The 16,416-nt window shown below is 45.5% G+C and overlaps 2 protein-coding genes and 1 pseudogene across 2 annotated transcripts; 1 reads left to right on the top strand and 2 right to left on the bottom strand.

Annotated features, from left to right (window-relative positions):
• Positions 1-4,672: 4,672 nt before the first annotated feature.
• On the top strand, positions 4,673-15,206 carry LOC109751977 (uncharacterized; annotated as a pseudogene).
• LOC141023470 (protein FAR1-RELATED SEQUENCE 5-like) lies at positions 11,305-13,528 on the bottom strand. Its single transcript, XM_073500519.1, has 4 exons — positions 13,218-13,528; positions 13,033-13,131; positions 12,068-12,946; positions 11,305-11,993 (listed from the first exon to the last, which is right to left on the bottom strand). Exons 1-4 carry the CDS (start codon positions 13,290-13,292, stop codon positions 11,943-11,945), a joined length of 1,104 nt encoding a protein of 367 aa, XP_073356620.1. The 5' UTR covers positions 13,293-13,528; the 3' UTR covers positions 11,305-11,942.
• On the bottom strand, positions 15,123-16,081 carry LOC109752143 (uncharacterized). Its single transcript, XM_020311020.4, has one exon. It carries the CDS (start codon positions 15,940-15,942, stop codon positions 15,391-15,393), a length of 552 nt encoding a protein of 183 aa, XP_020166609.1. The 5' UTR covers positions 15,943-16,081; the 3' UTR covers positions 15,123-15,390.
• Positions 16,082-16,416: the final 335 nt, after the last annotated feature.

Raw genomic sequence — 16,416 nt, 5'->3', positions numbered from 1 at the left:
TCAGGCCGTGGAGGTCCAGTAGGTGGCATTTTTTCCTTTTTTCTTTTTATTTTTATATTTCTACTTAAAAACTGAATACTTATAGTTTTTTTAGTGATTTCTTTTTGCTTTTAGGGCACAAAAATTATAAACTTTCTGTTAGTGCCATTAGTTTTAATTTTTTTAAATGTATGTGAATCACTAGTTTTATGAATAAATTTACTATAAAAATAGATTTTTGAGTGATTCCATTTCCTGCTATTTAATATTAATATGTTTTATCATTATACTCAATTTGGTAATTTTAGGTTATTTTAAATATCTATTTTAATCAAAACCAGATTTTGTTAATTTTTTTGCTACTAATGTTTTGAACAAAAATACTTTGTTAATATAAGTTGCATAAAATTTATATAATTTTAGTTTCAAAAAGCCTAGAGGTTTATATAAGCTTTTTAGTTGATTCCTTTTGCTATTATAGTTTTATAAAAGCTTTTTAGTTGATTCTTTTTGCTATTGAAGAATATTATAGTTTTATTTTAGTTCATCATAACAGAATATTTTAATTGATTTTAGTTTTTTAGTTGATCATAACAAATATTATAGTTTTATGCATTTTATTATTTTTCATGCATTTACTGCTTTTTGGAGCTATAAGACCCGGAAATTGAAAAGCATTTCAAATGAACTCCGAAAAGGTTGAAAATTGGCATGGTATCATCATTTCACTCACATAGCATGTGCAACAAAGTTGAGAGGGTTACGGCAAAAACTAGATGCACTTCGTGTACAAAACGGACAATCTCTTTCGAAGTATCACGATTTCATACGGAAACTCGTCTGTTACAAAAGTGATTTCATTTTTTAAAACTTATTTGAACTCCTGACTTTTTGTGTGTTCAAAATGCACCATTCAAAGCCACATCATCAATTTTCAATCCTTTCTGACTTCATTTGTTATTTTTCATGCATTTACTAATTATTTTGAGCTATAAGACCCTAAAATTGAAAAGCATTTCAAAATGAACTCTGAAAAGGTTGAAAGTTGGCATGGTATCATCATTTCATCCACATAGCATCACTAGTACAAAACATGGCTTTCGTCACAGGGCAATATTCACATTAGTCCCGGTTCAGTCACGAACCGGGACTAATGTGAGCATTGGTCCCGGTTCGTGCGGCTAAGGCATTAGTCCCGGTTCACCTGGGCCCTTTAGTCCCGGTTGGTGCCACGAACCGGGACTAAAGGGTGCGATGCCCATTAGTACCGGTTGGTGGCACCAACCGGGACTAAAGGTTAGTCCCTTAGTCCCGGTTGGTGCCACCAACCGGTACTAATGGGCTTTGAGGCATTAGTACCGGTTCATGGCACGAACCGGTACTAAAGGGCCCATCAAACTCTACCCCCCCAGTGGACCGCCTTTTCAGTTTTAGAAAAAACAAAAGAAAATGATGGAAATGTCAAAAAAATAAAATAAAATAAGTTTCCCATGTGATATGTGGTCTAGTTGTTGGGAAAATTAACAAATATGAATTTCGACTTTATTTGCAAAATCTCTCTGGAATTTCTTAAAATGGGCATAACTTTTGCATACGAACTCGGATGAAAAAGTTTTTTATATGAAAAATCATCTACTCGAAAAGTTACATCCAAATTTATTTGGGGGAACCCTGTTAAACATTTTCAAAATCCTCAAAAACCTAACAGAAAAAAGATACGGGGCTTTTAAGATCTGGAGAGGCAAAAAAATTCAAAAAATTTCAAATTGTGGTCAAACTGTGGTCAAACAATGGTCAAACTAATTATTCTAGAATATTAGTGTTACTAAATAATTATTTCAGTTTTTTGAATTTTGGTCAAATCTGGTCAAACTGTGGTCAAACTGTGGTCAAACAATGGTCAAACTAATTATTCCTGAAATATTAGTGTTACTAAATAATTATTGTTTTTTAAAACAATAGTTTCAAACTCAAACAGTGAAATGTGTCACTTCATGCTCAAGCTAAATTTCTGAGGGTTAATAGAATTGACATCTTACTATTGTGAGGAAAACAACAAGTGCAGACTTGGAAACGAGGGAGAATAGAACCCGGAAGTTAAGCGTGCTCAGGCTGGAGTAGTGAGAGGATGGGTGACCGTCCGGGAAGTTAGATGATTTGGAATGATGAGGGGTGATTAGAGATTAGAGGATAAATTGAGCAGTGATGAGGGGTGGTTAAAATAATTCAGAAATTTGAAAATCAAAAAAAAATTTAAAAAAAATTCACAATTTTTTTTCAAAAAGAATAGGTTACCAACCGGGACTAAAGGTGGAGCTCCAGGCTGCGTCCACGTGGACGGCCTTTAGTCCCGGTTCGTGTAAGAACCGGGACTAAAGCGGGGAGGCATTAGTAACGACCCTTTAGTCCCGGTTCAAAAACCGGGACTAAAGGCCCTTACCAACCGGGACAAAAGCCCCCTTTTCTACTAGTGCATGTCCTAGAAAGTTGAGAGGGTCCCGGCAAAAGGTGGATGCACTTCGTGTACAAAACGGACAATCTCTTTTAAAGTATCAGGATTTCATACGGAAACTCGTCTGTTACAAAGGGATTTCATTTTTTAAAACTTATTTGAACTCCTGACTCTTTGTGTGTTCAAAATGCACCATTCAAAGCCACATCATCATTTTTCAATCCTTTCTGACTTCATTTGTTATTTTTCATGCATTTACTAATTATTTTGAGCTATAAGACCCTAAAATTGAAAAGCATTTCAAATGAACTCTGAAAAGGTTGAAAGTTGGCATGGTATCATCATTTCATCCACATATCATGTGCAAGAAAGTTGAGAGTGTCCCGACAAAAGGTGGATGCACTTCGTGTACAAAACGGACAATCTCTTTCGAAGTATCAGGATTTCATACGGAAACTCGTCTGTTACAAAGGGATTTCATTTTTTTAAACTTATTTGAACTCCTGACTTTTTGTGTGTTCAAAATGCACCATTCAAAGCCACATCATCAATTTTCAATCCTTTCCGACTTCATTTGTTATTTTTCATGCATTTACTAATTATTTTGAGCTATAAGACCCTAAAATTGAAAAGCATTTCAAATGAACTCTGAAAAGGTTGAAAGTTGGCATGGTATCATCATTTCATCCACATAGCATGTGCAAGAAAGTTGAGAGGGTCCCGGCAAAAGGTGGATGCACTTCGTGTACAAAACGGACAATCTCTTTCAAAGTATCAGGATTTCATACGGAAACTCGTCTGTTACAAAGGGATTTAATTTTTTAAAACTTATTTGAACTCCTGACTTTTTGTGTGTTCAAAATGCACCATTCAAAGCCACATCATCATTTTTCAATCCTTTCTGACTTCATTTGTTATTTTTCATGCATTTACTAATTATTTTGAGCTATAAGACCCTAAAATTGAAAAGCATTTCAAATGAACTCTGAAAAGGTTGAAAGTTGGCATGGTATCATCATTTCACCCACATAGCATGTGCTAAAAAGTTGAGAGGGTCCCGGCAAAAGGTGGATGCACTTGGTGAACAAAATGGACAATCTCTTTCGAAGTATCAGGGTTTCGGACGAAAACTCATCTGTTACAAAGGGATTTCATTTTCTTGAACTTATTTGAACTCTAGACTTTTTGTGTGTTCAAAATGAACCATTCAAAGCAGAGACTGATTTTGAATGGTGCATATTCAACACACAAAAAGTCTGTAAAGATCGCCAACCCCAACATAAAAAATGAGCATAGATGCGCCTATAGAGAGAATTCAACCTAAATTCATAATAAATTTCTATGAATTTCAGAGAAATTCACTCTGAATTTAGGTCAAATTCCCTGTATAAGGGCATCTATTTTCATTTTGAGAGGAGCTCAACAAGGCAGAGAGGGACGAGCTTATAAACCGGTGTGAGCGCCCTTCGGTTGGCGAGGTGGGACTAAACTCTGACCGCAACGAGGACCAACCCTTTAGTCCCGGTTTGTGGCACAAACCGGGACTAATGGTCATGGGCCAGGGGCGAGTCGCATTGGTCCCAGTTCGTGCGTGGAACCGGGACCAAAAGGTCCAGACGAACCGGGACCAGTGGCCCACGTGGCCCGGCCGGCCCCTGGGCTCACGAACCGGGACTAATGCACCCCATGGCTCCCGGTTCGTGCAGAACCGGGACTAATGGGCTGACCAGGCCCGAACGAAAGCCCTGTTTTCTACTAGTGGAGTACCATACATTAATTAGAAAATTAGACCATGAAAACGTTTTCCCACAGCCTTACACCTACAACACTTGAAAATATCCTAATCAAGCATGTACAACCATTACACGTCAGATATAAGTTTTAATGCCCTTACCAGTAGTCTGCGTATTAACGTGAACCCCGTCTATCATCACCACAAAGATTTTGTTTCTTGTTCTTTTGATCATGAGGAGGAAAATTAATTGAATCCCCCTTCTCACTTCTTCTACAACTGAAAATTGATTGAATCCCCCTTTGCAGATCAACAAACAATTCGTTGATCATGGACGGATCTGATACACAGCTGTACTCCAAAAATTGATAATTTTTTTGATCTGGTAGGAGACACACCGCTTGTCCTATTCCAGATCATGAATGGATGGTCATAGTGGCTCGAGGTAATTGATACCAGCGCGGCCGGGAACAAGCAGATCACCCCGGAAAAACTCCTCTGCATCTGCAATGCCCCGAAAAAATTCAGCAGCAGCAAAGACATCGGTGCAGCCCAAGCTTGTCCTGTTCCAGATCGAGGACTCTCAACACTGCCTCCTCTTCCCAGCACACCCCTTCTTCAACCACCAGACACAGCAGCAGCACAGGATCTCGTCCTGCGGCAGCCTCTGGTCCTCTAGCTTCTTCTCTAGCTGCCTCGCCAGGCGAGGAGGGCCGGTTACCTCACCTCGTGGGCCTCGGGCCCATGTCGGCGAGGGGGCTGCGGGGCAGGCTGTCAGGCTGGCGTAGCCCACCATGCGATCGACCCAGCGTCACGCGCTGGAGGAGAGCCGACGCAGTCGAGCAGGGGGGCCGATGCGGCAGCGCTTGCCGTCGGGACATAGGACTTGGCGGCGGCAATGGACTTGGCGGCGAGGCTGGGCTCTTGGTGGATGGATCCAGATCGAGGGAAGTCCGAGAGGCAGCGGAGGAGAGCGGTGACGCGAGATCTAGGCGGCGGAGCTCTGTCTACCGGCAGCCATGGCTGCGGGAGCTCCGAGCTCTGTCTACGGGTGACCATGGCTGCGGGAGCTCCGAGCTCGGGTGTGGAGGGATCCGCGCCCAATTCAACTCCGGTTGTCGCTGCGAAAGAAAGGGGAGGGTTGTTGGCGAGGAATTTGGGAGGGGTCTAGAAGACTCTGTATCCTTTTCGAGAGAAGGAGAATGAACTCCAGCTTGCTTTTTTACCTGAGAACATCAGACAGTATGGGATGTCCCTGCTCCAAAATTCTGTCTAAGCACAGGGTGTTTTTGCAAAAGTGCAAGTGGCCCATGCCTTGTCTCAATCTCAGCCATACATTGCCGATCGGACGACATAGATGACGTGAAGGCAGACACGCCATCATCATCAACTCGTATTTTTATAGGAGTAGAGATATTGCCAAGACAATAAAAGGCTACCCAACAAATAACAATTGATGGTGAGGTTTGTGATTGGCAGCCTCGACGGCTAAGTGTCCTTGGCACTCATCTGTGCCCATGTGACTTCTTATCATTAACAAAAGGGGGCAAAAAGGACAGTTCAACCATCATGACGCACAAGGATAATAAAAAAATGTTGTTGTTTTTTATGACAATAAGACCTCGTGTTGCGCATTGCGTTGAGTAACCGAGTCCTATAAAGACAAGCCGAGGATCTCCTGAAAGAGCCAAGCAAGCAATGCAGATGCAGGTGTGGTAGAGTGGAAGCATTCAGATCCAGGTACTACTGGCCTTCTCCTCTATATGGTTTCTTGCATAGGCGCTTGAAAGTTGGATGCTTGAAGACTAGTGAGGGGATATTTCTGCCACTGAATCTAGCAATGACTGTGTTTTTCCATATTTTTCTTGTTTTTTTCTGAAATAAAGGGCTCTGAAACTTGCATTGATGATTTGCACAAGGGATGGATAGAGTGGTCATCATCTGTTCCATAATGATGTTTCAATAAACATGTCACATTAAACAAAGATAAGATGTCCCTAGAAAGCTTAGTAGAGGGAAAGCAATAATGCGGAAGATGGAGACAAAAGGAGTAGCGAGGGAAATGGAATTTTTCCAGGAAACGTGGGGTCCAATTCATAGACTTCTGTGTTGGGTCGCTAGCGCTTCATTTTCATTTTTTTTGGGAAAGTAGTGGCTACACCCACCAACTCTGCACCCCCTCTTCTATACCATTCATTTGCTGCGAGATTCGTGCAGTTTTGGAGTCACATGCATGTTGATTATCAGGTCGGTCAGTCTAGTTACTGACATCTCTCTCTCTCAGCTAAGATGCACTGACATCTGAAACTCTAAAATCCACTTTTTCCTCATGAGAGTGGTTTTTCTATTTCCTAGGTGAGACCCTCTGTAAAATTAACTTTTACGAAGAAACATCGAGGAGAACAACGGCAACCAGAAAAACGTGACTAGGATTATTTCTTCAGAGAACTATGTGACCTACTACAGTGCGTCCCTCTCCAAGACATGAGTGAAGTTCGCAGGAGATCCTGTTGAAAAACATTTTGACTTTTCGTCACCCATGTGCATGCGCTGCATGTGAGAGAGAGTGAACAGTGACATGCATCACAGAAATTGCTTCTGCATGTGAGCTAGTGAACAGTGTTTTCCTGCATACCACACAGTGAACAGTGAGCTAGTGACTTTGTTTGAGTATTTAATCACTGCCGCATCTGACTGTTGTTTGAGCAGATCTCGAGGAGAGAGCAACTCATGAACGGTGTAGATATTGGGTGTAGCGTGGGTGCATCTATCATGGGTATAGAAAACCTATACTCTTTTTCTTTTCTATCTTATGGATGGAGATCGTTACACTCACTCGATCGCGACTCAGCTCCTTTTTCCAAGAACTATTTGTGGCTCTCTCCTTATAAGTTCTAACCATGCATATGTCTATTGCCTACATATCCAAATAGCTGATCTGCTTCTACACAACCAAGATGGGAAGTGCTGGTTTAGAGCAAACAAAGGTAAAGGCAAGCTTTCTTGGATCAAGGTTTTTTTTTCTAGAAATGCTTCGGTCCGTACTGTCTTTGCCTTCATCAGCAAACTAAACTGGCACTAATGGGTTCTTTTTTTCTTACTTTAGGCGCGCTCGCACATCAATTGTGCACAACCGGCGACAAGAACCTGGCAGAGGAAATTCGACGATGAAGGCAAGAAGATCCAACTGTTTAGCATGACCATGAATGACAAGATATCAATCGTACGTATTTGAACATACTTTATAGCTCCGAGGTTTCTGTTTTGAGCATATTTTGAAGAATATGAAGGGTTCAAAATTATCAAAACGAATTTTGAACATGGCTAGTTCATTCATTTAAAAAGAAGGTGATGCAAGAAAAGGTTCAGAATTATCAAATACAATACTCTGTTTTGAGAACTCTCCCCTACTGTTCACTTTGCAAGACTTGATGGCATTTGGCAATGATACATGCTGCATATGGCTTGCTCAGCCATGGCAGCAAGCAACTGACAGATGAAACAACACTGTTGTTTGCTTTGAGCAACAAGTACTACATATGTTATTCCTCTCTGAACTTAATACTAGAGACAAATTCCTGTTGGTGGTCTTTCAGATACCTCTGATTCTCAAGGGACTGATGGTAAATGCCGACCAAATGGGAAAAGGCCGGGTGAGTGCTGAACATATAGAAATGCACCATTGACGTAAATTTACTCTGCCATGTCATGGAACTTAACGAACAATTCTTCATTTTTGCGAAGGATGTATCCTATGACCCATTCAGGAAATGGATGGACAACTGCTACCGTGGCCTACCCCTTGGTGGCCTTGGGTAAGTTTCTGCCTTTTCTTTGCAGAAGAATCTGAATTAGCCAAGTTCACTGCCAATTGTGAGAGAACGTCGTACCCTGCCTAGGGCGACGGCTGCGTGTTATATAGAGTGGGGCATGACTTCCCGTATAGCGTACAAAGGAGAGATTACATTGTTAGGATCCTTAACTTGAAACCCAAGGAATAGACTAGAGAGATAGAGATAGTTACAAGAGATAAGAGGAAATCATAACTACCCTAGTCTAAGGTGCGGTGTAGAAGACCTCCTGGTTGAACCGGACCTGTGTACGCATCACCTGTCGCTTAACACCAATCAGGTACATATAGGCCTTTTTATCACCTTGAAACTTGCCATGGTGGTTTTTTTTTTCCGAAAAGGAGGAACCCCCGGCCTCTGCATCAAGCGATGCACACAGCCATTTATTTAATCAAATGTAGTGTCAAAATACGAGTACCATCTCAAGTACGAAAACACCTATCGTATTGTTGAACCGCCATCCAAACAGGCAAAAGTATAGGCTTTTTTATCACCTTGAAACTCGCCATGGTGGTTTTTAACCCAAACATGCTTTCTATATCTGATTGACACTAGATGCTACATGCCTGTTCTCAAAACACATCCTCTTATCAGTGCAGGAAGCATTGGGAGAAGCTACAGAGGGTACTTTCAGCATTTTCAGATATTCCCAGCGTTATATGAAGAAAAACCTATCCTTGCAAACCAATTTTCAGTAACTATACTTAACTCTTCCATTTCCCAATTGGCAATTCCCAGTGTCACTCTTATATAATACTAAGTCTTAACTGTAAAGAACTTGTAATGATTGCCACTATTCACTTGTCTAGGCGTTCGTCTCGCGTCCCAACGGAAAGAGCTACTCGACGGTGTTGTCTGCGCCGACTGCTGATGCCCTCAAGTAAGCTGTGGACCTCGACAAGGTTATTTCTGGCCGTCCAGATAGAGCAGAGATATCATTCATTGTGCATACTTGCAGGGGAGTCGATAAGGCCACTATTGGATCTTGGGACTGGAAGCTTAAGGAGAGAAACTGTACTTATCATGCCTTGTTCCCAAGATCTTGGACAGTTTACGATGGTAAATTCCTAAAAGCAACAAGGTTTTGTATGCACTATGTTTTACTTTACCATAACTGAAGATTTCTGTGGTACACCACATATACTAATTGCTATGTAGGTGAACCTGACCCTGAAATCAAGATCACCTGCCGTCAGATATCACCAATCATCCCTCACAACTACAAGGAGAGCAGCTTCCCTGTTGCAGTTTTCACTTTTACGGTACATTTTCTTCTTCAGCAACTTAATCCGATAACACCACACGTACTTTCCTTGTTGCAGCTCAGCACTTAGTTATGATGGATGTGTACGTCTTGCAGGTGCAAAATTCTGGGAGCACACCTGCAGATGTAACATTGCTCTTCACGTGGGCAGTAAGTGCAATAAGCCAACAACACGTTGCTGTTTTACCACGAAGATTAAAAAAAAACACCTTATCAGTGAAGACCTAATTTGGTGGGAGATCAGAGCTGACTGGAAATCACACCAACACCAAGATGATGTAATGAACGTCAAATTGTTTTCTCCGCACATTTTGTGTCTCATGCCATGCAGCAGCAATCTAATATCTATGACTGACGACCTTAATTATTGGTTGGTTCTTGCCATTCTGTTTTTTGTTCTTGCACAGAGAGCGTGATGGTGTGCGCGGCGTTCTTCTCCGTCACAGGTATGTTAAACATTTCATCCTGCAAAACCTCAAAATGATGCAGAACCGCAAGCGTAACAGCAAACTTGGGATGGATGGCACCGATGCAGGACTGCGGATGGGCACCCACCGGTGACGTTCGCCATCGCGTCTCAAGAAACAGAGGACGTCCGCGTCACGGACTGCCTTCTCTTCACGATGGGATCGTCGGAGTCGGGCGACTTCACGGCCAAGGACATGTGGGAGGAGATCAAACAGCATGGTTCCTTCAGCACCGGCAGAGAGCCAAGGGCGTCGGAGCCCGGATCATCCATCGGAGCGGCGGTCGCGGCGGCAACGACGGTGCCGGCAGGGGGGAGCCGCGTGGTGTCCTTTGCTTTGTCGTGGTCGTGCCCCGAGGTGAAGTTCACGGACGGGAAAACGTATCACAGGTGATGTTCTTTTTTGCTGATCCCTCCTGCATGGCTTTACTACTACTCACTCCCTCAGTCTCTCTCTGTAAAGAAATATAAGATTGTTTTTGACAAGGATGATATCACTAAAGTTGTGATAAGTGACAAGGCTTTGTGGAACAGGAGGTACACCAAGTTCTGTGGCTTGGATCGAGACGCTGCTGCAGCAAGCTTGGCATGATGCTCTTCTTGGTAAGCCCTGGTGATTGTTTTGTTGGACACAGGGGAATGGGGGAAACGAAATGACATTGGTTTTGATTCTGATGCTCGATCATTTGATATTCCTTGTAGAACACATGGAGTGGGAGTCGAAAATCCAGGAGTGGCAGAGGCCTATTCTGCAGGACAAAAGGCTGCCCGAGTGGTAATCCGTTTGTGTTTAGTTATTACTTCCTCCGTTCCATAATATAAAAGCGTTCTTGACACTAACTGTCTTTTGAGAGTTTGACAATTGATGTCATGTTTGTATTCAGGTATCCGGTTGCATTGTTCAACGAACTCTACTATCTGATCGCTGGAGGCACCATATGGACAGGTATCTCGACCACCATCAGCAAGTATATTATGATCTGCATGCCGTGCAGAATAGAATCCGATCGTACCACGGAGCTGAGAGCAAATCTCGGTCAAATGTCGTCACAGATGGACGGCCTCCCAAGAATAGCGTTGCCTCATCAGCGACGGGGGCCCAAGAGCCATTCTCCCTGGAAAAAAAATCTGGTACGACCGGGTCGCACGAGGCCAAACGGAAGACCACCTCGCGCGCATGACATCTGGCAGCACGAATCTCAGCGCAGAGTCACCTTATCCCGAACCGAAGACCAGGTCGAGCGTGCATCAAATCCCTAGCCCAACTCCTCCAACGCCCCCAATTCCGGCCGCCGGCGTGATCCGCTCCGGCTGCTCGCCACATCGCCGCCGGTGTGCTCCTCGACGCTGGACCCAACTCCCCTGCTCGACGTCCTCCATTCCCGCGGGCACGACCGCGTTCGTTGGCGGCCCAGGTCGCGGCACCGTCGTAGGCTCGTAGCTGCTCGTCGGCATGCTCCTCGACGCCGGCCTGCTCGTGGCTCTCCATCCCCGCCGGCACCCACCATGTTTTCCGGCGGCCAAGCTCGCGGCGCCACGCCAAACAGCATCAACTAACAAGTTCCTGTAGATTTTTGTGTGTGATTTGAGCTGTAAAAGCCTGAACAAAGGCAACTATTCTGTATTTTCCTTTCTGAATTTTATTCTCTTACAAGACTGGCCTATGTTGTAAACGAATTTCTGTGTGAATGAAAGCTTGTGGAATTTGCAATGTATAGTTGTTCTTGTCCACACATAGCAGCAGAAGAAAATGATAGCTTCAGGTGAAACACTAGCACATAGCAGTAGAAGAAAATGATAACTTCAGTTTAATAGAATATATGTTTGATAACAGATGTTCAGCATTGTCAGGTGACACACACATAGCAGCAAAATAAAAGGATAGCTCCAGTTTTATGTAAACCAAATACATAAACCATATAGCTGACATGCCCAGCTAACTAGCATTGAGGAACCAACAAGACATTATGCATCAACGCACGATCGGGCTCGTCATGGCTGAAACCTTGATGTACTAGCACCACCGCTGAAATCCAGTTGACGAGCGCCCGGCGGTGTTGTGCCATCTCCATGAGCTTCAAGCAATAGTCTTGTGAATTCTCCTTGGATAGGTTGACCTAAAAATGATGGATACTCTCCAAATGCCATGGATATTGATGGATTTATAGTACCACCAAAATCATATTCGGAAGGGCCAGCTACGGACGGCACAAACACGGACTCCTTTGCCGGATAGTTTGTACCTTTTCCTGCAAATTGTATGTAGATATAAGAAATAGAAATGAAACATTGCTACTTATTCACACAGAACAAGCAAAGGTACCTTTTTTTTTTGCCTTTCTTTGCTCCCTCTAGCACATCTTTTGATCTTTTTTTGCTTTGAACCTTTTATTCGTTCAGGAGCTCTAAATGGCATCATTGTTGAAAATGTGGTGTCAAAGGAAAGGGCATCTCCAAAGACAGAATAGTCCATGATAGCTTGTCCATCAGTCCAAAAGATGTTCATTATTGTACCATCATCATCATCTAACTGCATGGCATAGAAAAACGAAGGGTCCTCAGCTTGCTTGTTCTTTAGATACTCCATTAATGTTTGTGCATCTTTGGTTTCCATATACTTTGAGCGCTCACTTCGCAAATAATTGTTGCAATCCATTTGCAAGAAGGGTATAGCATCTTTACCATACCAAAGCTCGCAAAAATCATAAATTTCGGCTTGTCTAATTCCCGATGTCCTCATTTGCTTAATCATGTGGCGATCGGCATCTAAGAGTTGACGCTGCGATCTAAGCATGTGCCTCTTATCTGGACTTACAAGCTGGTGATTGTGGTCGAGCGTAACTTTCTGAGCAGTCCAAATTCCCTCTTGATTGATGCTGAATTGAACTCGAGCCATACAATTAGTCCTCGAAATAGCTTGTTCTTTCTTGGCCACATGTGTTGGATTAGCATTTTTCACACCTGCCTTGCTACAAACAAAATATCTGGAACTTAAAGTCCCATCTGCCTTAAACTTCAAGCGGCACTTCCTAATGCTAAATCCCTTGGTTTGAGCATAAGAATTGTAAAATTGGTATGCCTCTTCTTCAGACTGAAAGCACTTCCCAACTCTTGGAACATTATCTGCATCTTGTATGTCTTGATTATTCACTGGTGTGTTGCTCATTCTCGGCTGGCCATTAGTCTCAGTTCTTGGCAATTGCTGCAAGGTAATTGAATCAATCAAGAGATGCTTCAGGAAGAGAGGATCGTGCTAGCTGTTGCATGTGTACTGGTTACTGAACTTACCATGGTTGGAGTAGCTGTGGGCAGAGAGGATTCTGATGCAGAGGCCGCCGGTGTGCTGCTCATCGAGGGCTGGCCAGTTATCGAAATCGTTGGAAATTGCTGCAAGGTAATTGAATCAATCAAAAGAGGCTTCAGGAAGAGAGGATTGTGCTTGGTGTGGCATGTGTACTGATTATTGAACTTACCCTGATTGGAGTAGCCGTGGGCAGAGAGGTGGTCTCCCGATCCAGTGCCTCGTTGCCCTCGTCGGGCTGCGCCATCTTGGCACGCCGTCGCCGGCGAGATGGAAGAGACGGAGATGGGTTTTTTTGTTTTGGAAGATGAAACAGATTAGAAGCTGAAAGGACGGGGCGTGGGGCGTGGAGCGTGGGAAACGGAAGTGGTGGGCTGGAAGTCAGGCGAACGCTGTGTTGAGATTCGTACGCCAGATGTCATGCGCGCGAGGTGGTCTCCCGTTTGGCCTCGTGCGACCCGGTCGTACCAGATTTTTTTCCATTCTCCCTCGACGTGTTCCGCCGCACAGACCTGCAAGGCAGTGGCAGTGGCACCCCGGTCCCGGTGGTGGACGGCGTCCTGAGCGAGATGACGTCCGTGACGGAGGGCCTGCGGTCGGCGGCGGCGCTCGGCGCGACGCTGCTCGGCGACGGCGAGGAGAACGTGGGGCAGTTCTTGTACCTGGAGTCGATGGAGTACCACATGTGGAACACCTATGACGTCCACTTCTACGCATCCTTCGCGCTGCTCTCTCTCTTCCCGGAGCTCGAGCTGAGCCTCCAGCGCGACTTCGCCCGCGCCGTCCTCCTCCACGACCCTCGCCCCATGCGCACCCTCAGCGGCAGGACCGTGCCGCGCAAGGTCCTCGGCTCGGTGCCGCACGACGTTGGGCTCAACGACCCGTGGTTCGAGCTCAACGCCTACATGCTCCACGACCCGTCGCGCTGGAAGGACCTCAACCCCAAGTTCGTGCTGCAGGTCTACCGGGCCGTCGTCGCCACGGGCAACGTCGCCTTCGCCAGGGCGGCGTGGCCGGCGGTGTACCTGGCCATGGCGTACATGGACCAGTTCGACCGGGACCGGGACGGCATGGTCGAGAACGAGGGCCGCCCCGACCAGACCTACGACCTGTGGTCCGTGTCCGGAGTCAGCGCCTACACCGGCGGGATCTGGGTCGCGGCGCTGCAGGCCGCCGCTGCCATGGCGCGCGTCGTCGGCGACGGCGACGCCGAGTGCCACTTCCGCGCGCGGTACCGCATGGCGAGGCGCGTGTACGATGAGGAGCTCTGGAACGGCGCCTACTTCAGCTACGACAACAGTGGCGGCAAGACGAGCTCCTCCATCATGGCCGACCAGCTCGCGGGGCAGTGGTACGCTCGCGCGTGCGGCCTGGAGCCGGTGGTGGAGGAGGACAAGGCCCGGAGCGCGCTGGGGACGGTGCTGGACTACAACGTCATGCGGGTGAAGGGCGGGACGGTGGGGGCGGTGAACGGGATGCGGCCGGACGGCGCCGTCGACATGTCGTCGACGCAGTCCAAGGAGATATGGCCCGGCACCACCTACCGCGCTGTGCAAGGCAGGGGAAATGTCAGGTCATACCAATGTGGTGCTCCCGTGAGCTCTTGTGAACATTTTGCAAAAGCTATCCAAAAGTCTTAAAATTACGCGCAGGTACAAGGGCTCCTCAGATACTGTTAGATTTGAGATCCAACGGCCCAGAAGCCCGTATCACGGTATCACCTAAACCTTGGTATCACAAAACTTTCCCGTGCAGGGCAACATATGGCTTCGCCACGCCTCCCTTTACTTTGGACATACAACCTTTTTTCCTACTTTACTTCAGCTAAATGCAAGTCGCCTGAAATTTGCATTTGTGTATTCCAGAGGGAAGGAGCAGCAGTAGCCGGAGCAGCAAACCTCTGGGTCGTGCGGGGGAGTAGGCTCTCTTATTTGAGAGTTAGAGATACTAGTCACCATGGCAGCGGCATATTTGGAAGATGCAACTTGTGTAAATTGTGGAAACCTTTGGTAAATTTTTTAGGGACTTCCAAGAGAAAGAAAACACAAGGGCCGGGGCAATGGAAGTGCCCCCATTTGTGGAAGTGATGCATATATACAGTGGGCTTTCTGAGGCGCAGGGTGGTTGGGCGCAATGGCAGAAGGGAGCTGAGGAGCGGTAGGCGAGGCCGAGGGATCTTAGATGTTGACAAAATTGTTAAAAGAATAAATGACAAAAAGGATCATTGTTTGTCAAGCCTCAAATCCTACTCGATCATACTCATTTCTACAAAAAATTCTAAATTGTGGGCACCTAAAAGAAAGACAACACCCTAAGGCGAGGTACATGCATGTGCAAACAGGACCCTAAAATCCCTCGTTCAGCTGCTGCCGGAACCTCCGAATGAACATATCAGCAGCCTGGTCAATCTCTTCCTCCATGTTGAACTCCAACCCCTCAACCTCTTGGTTACTCCTGATCACATCCATGACTGACGACTCATCATCATCGTCTTGATCACATGAATCAAGTAGCACATCACCATCGTAAGTGTAACGACAGTTTATGTGGTCGTCGTTGAAGAGGGGATGCAGTGTCCTGTCAGCATGGCAGCCACCATGACCATTCTCTTGACTGATCATCGCCAAGTGACGAGGGAAATTGGCCGCCAAATCATCCTCATGGACGACGACCGGTCTCTTCTCGACCGTGCACAACGCGAGAGCTTTGTGGCGGTCAAATCTCTCCCAGTCGGCCATAATAAGCGCGTCGATCTTGTGAGAGACCACCGCGGCCGTGGCCATCTTGCGGTGCTGGAGCGAGTCGGGGATGAGGAGCCTGGCAGCGAGCACGCTGGCCTTGCTCTTGCACATCGCTACTGCCTTCTTCACGAGCTCAGGAGCCTTCCCGATCTTCATCTTTGTTTGGGGGTAGCCGAGCTGCTTATGAATGGAAACGAGTAAGAAGCTCCGGTGCCTCAGGCTTGGAATGGGATAGGTTACTGGGATACAGAGATGAGAGAAGCTTGCTTGAAATGAGGCATGGGCTTTGTCGTGAGGTTCCAATGGTGTATTTATGTCGGAAGTTGAGCATGCAAATAACATTATTGCAAGTAGCCTTGCTCATGTCCCGATCAAATTTGTGGTACCTCGCCTAATAAAGCATGTGAAAGCAGCTAGCATTAGAGAAAAGAAAATTGACATGTGGAGTGAGCACTAAAAGAATGTTGACAGTGGACAACGGGAAAATATATATTCCATTAAGTCACAAAAGGCACATGTCCCAGGCTGCCAATCTCTCTCCTTTAATCAAGTGGTAAAGCTAGCTGATTGATGGCTTAGTATAGTTTTGCCCAAAGCAACCAGACCGGGCAGGTTTCCTTGCCGGTCTCC

This window comes from Aegilops tauschii, chromosome 5, assembly GCF_002575655.3.
Source record: "Aegilops tauschii subsp. strangulata cultivar AL8/78 chromosome 5, Aet v6.0, whole genome shotgun sequence".
In the NCBI taxonomy this organism is placed as follows: domain Eukaryota; kingdom Viridiplantae; phylum Streptophyta; class Magnoliopsida; order Poales; family Poaceae; genus Aegilops; species Aegilops tauschii.
Note: the sequence above shows the minus strand (reverse complement) of the source record. Positions and strands in the feature narration are given on the sequence as shown.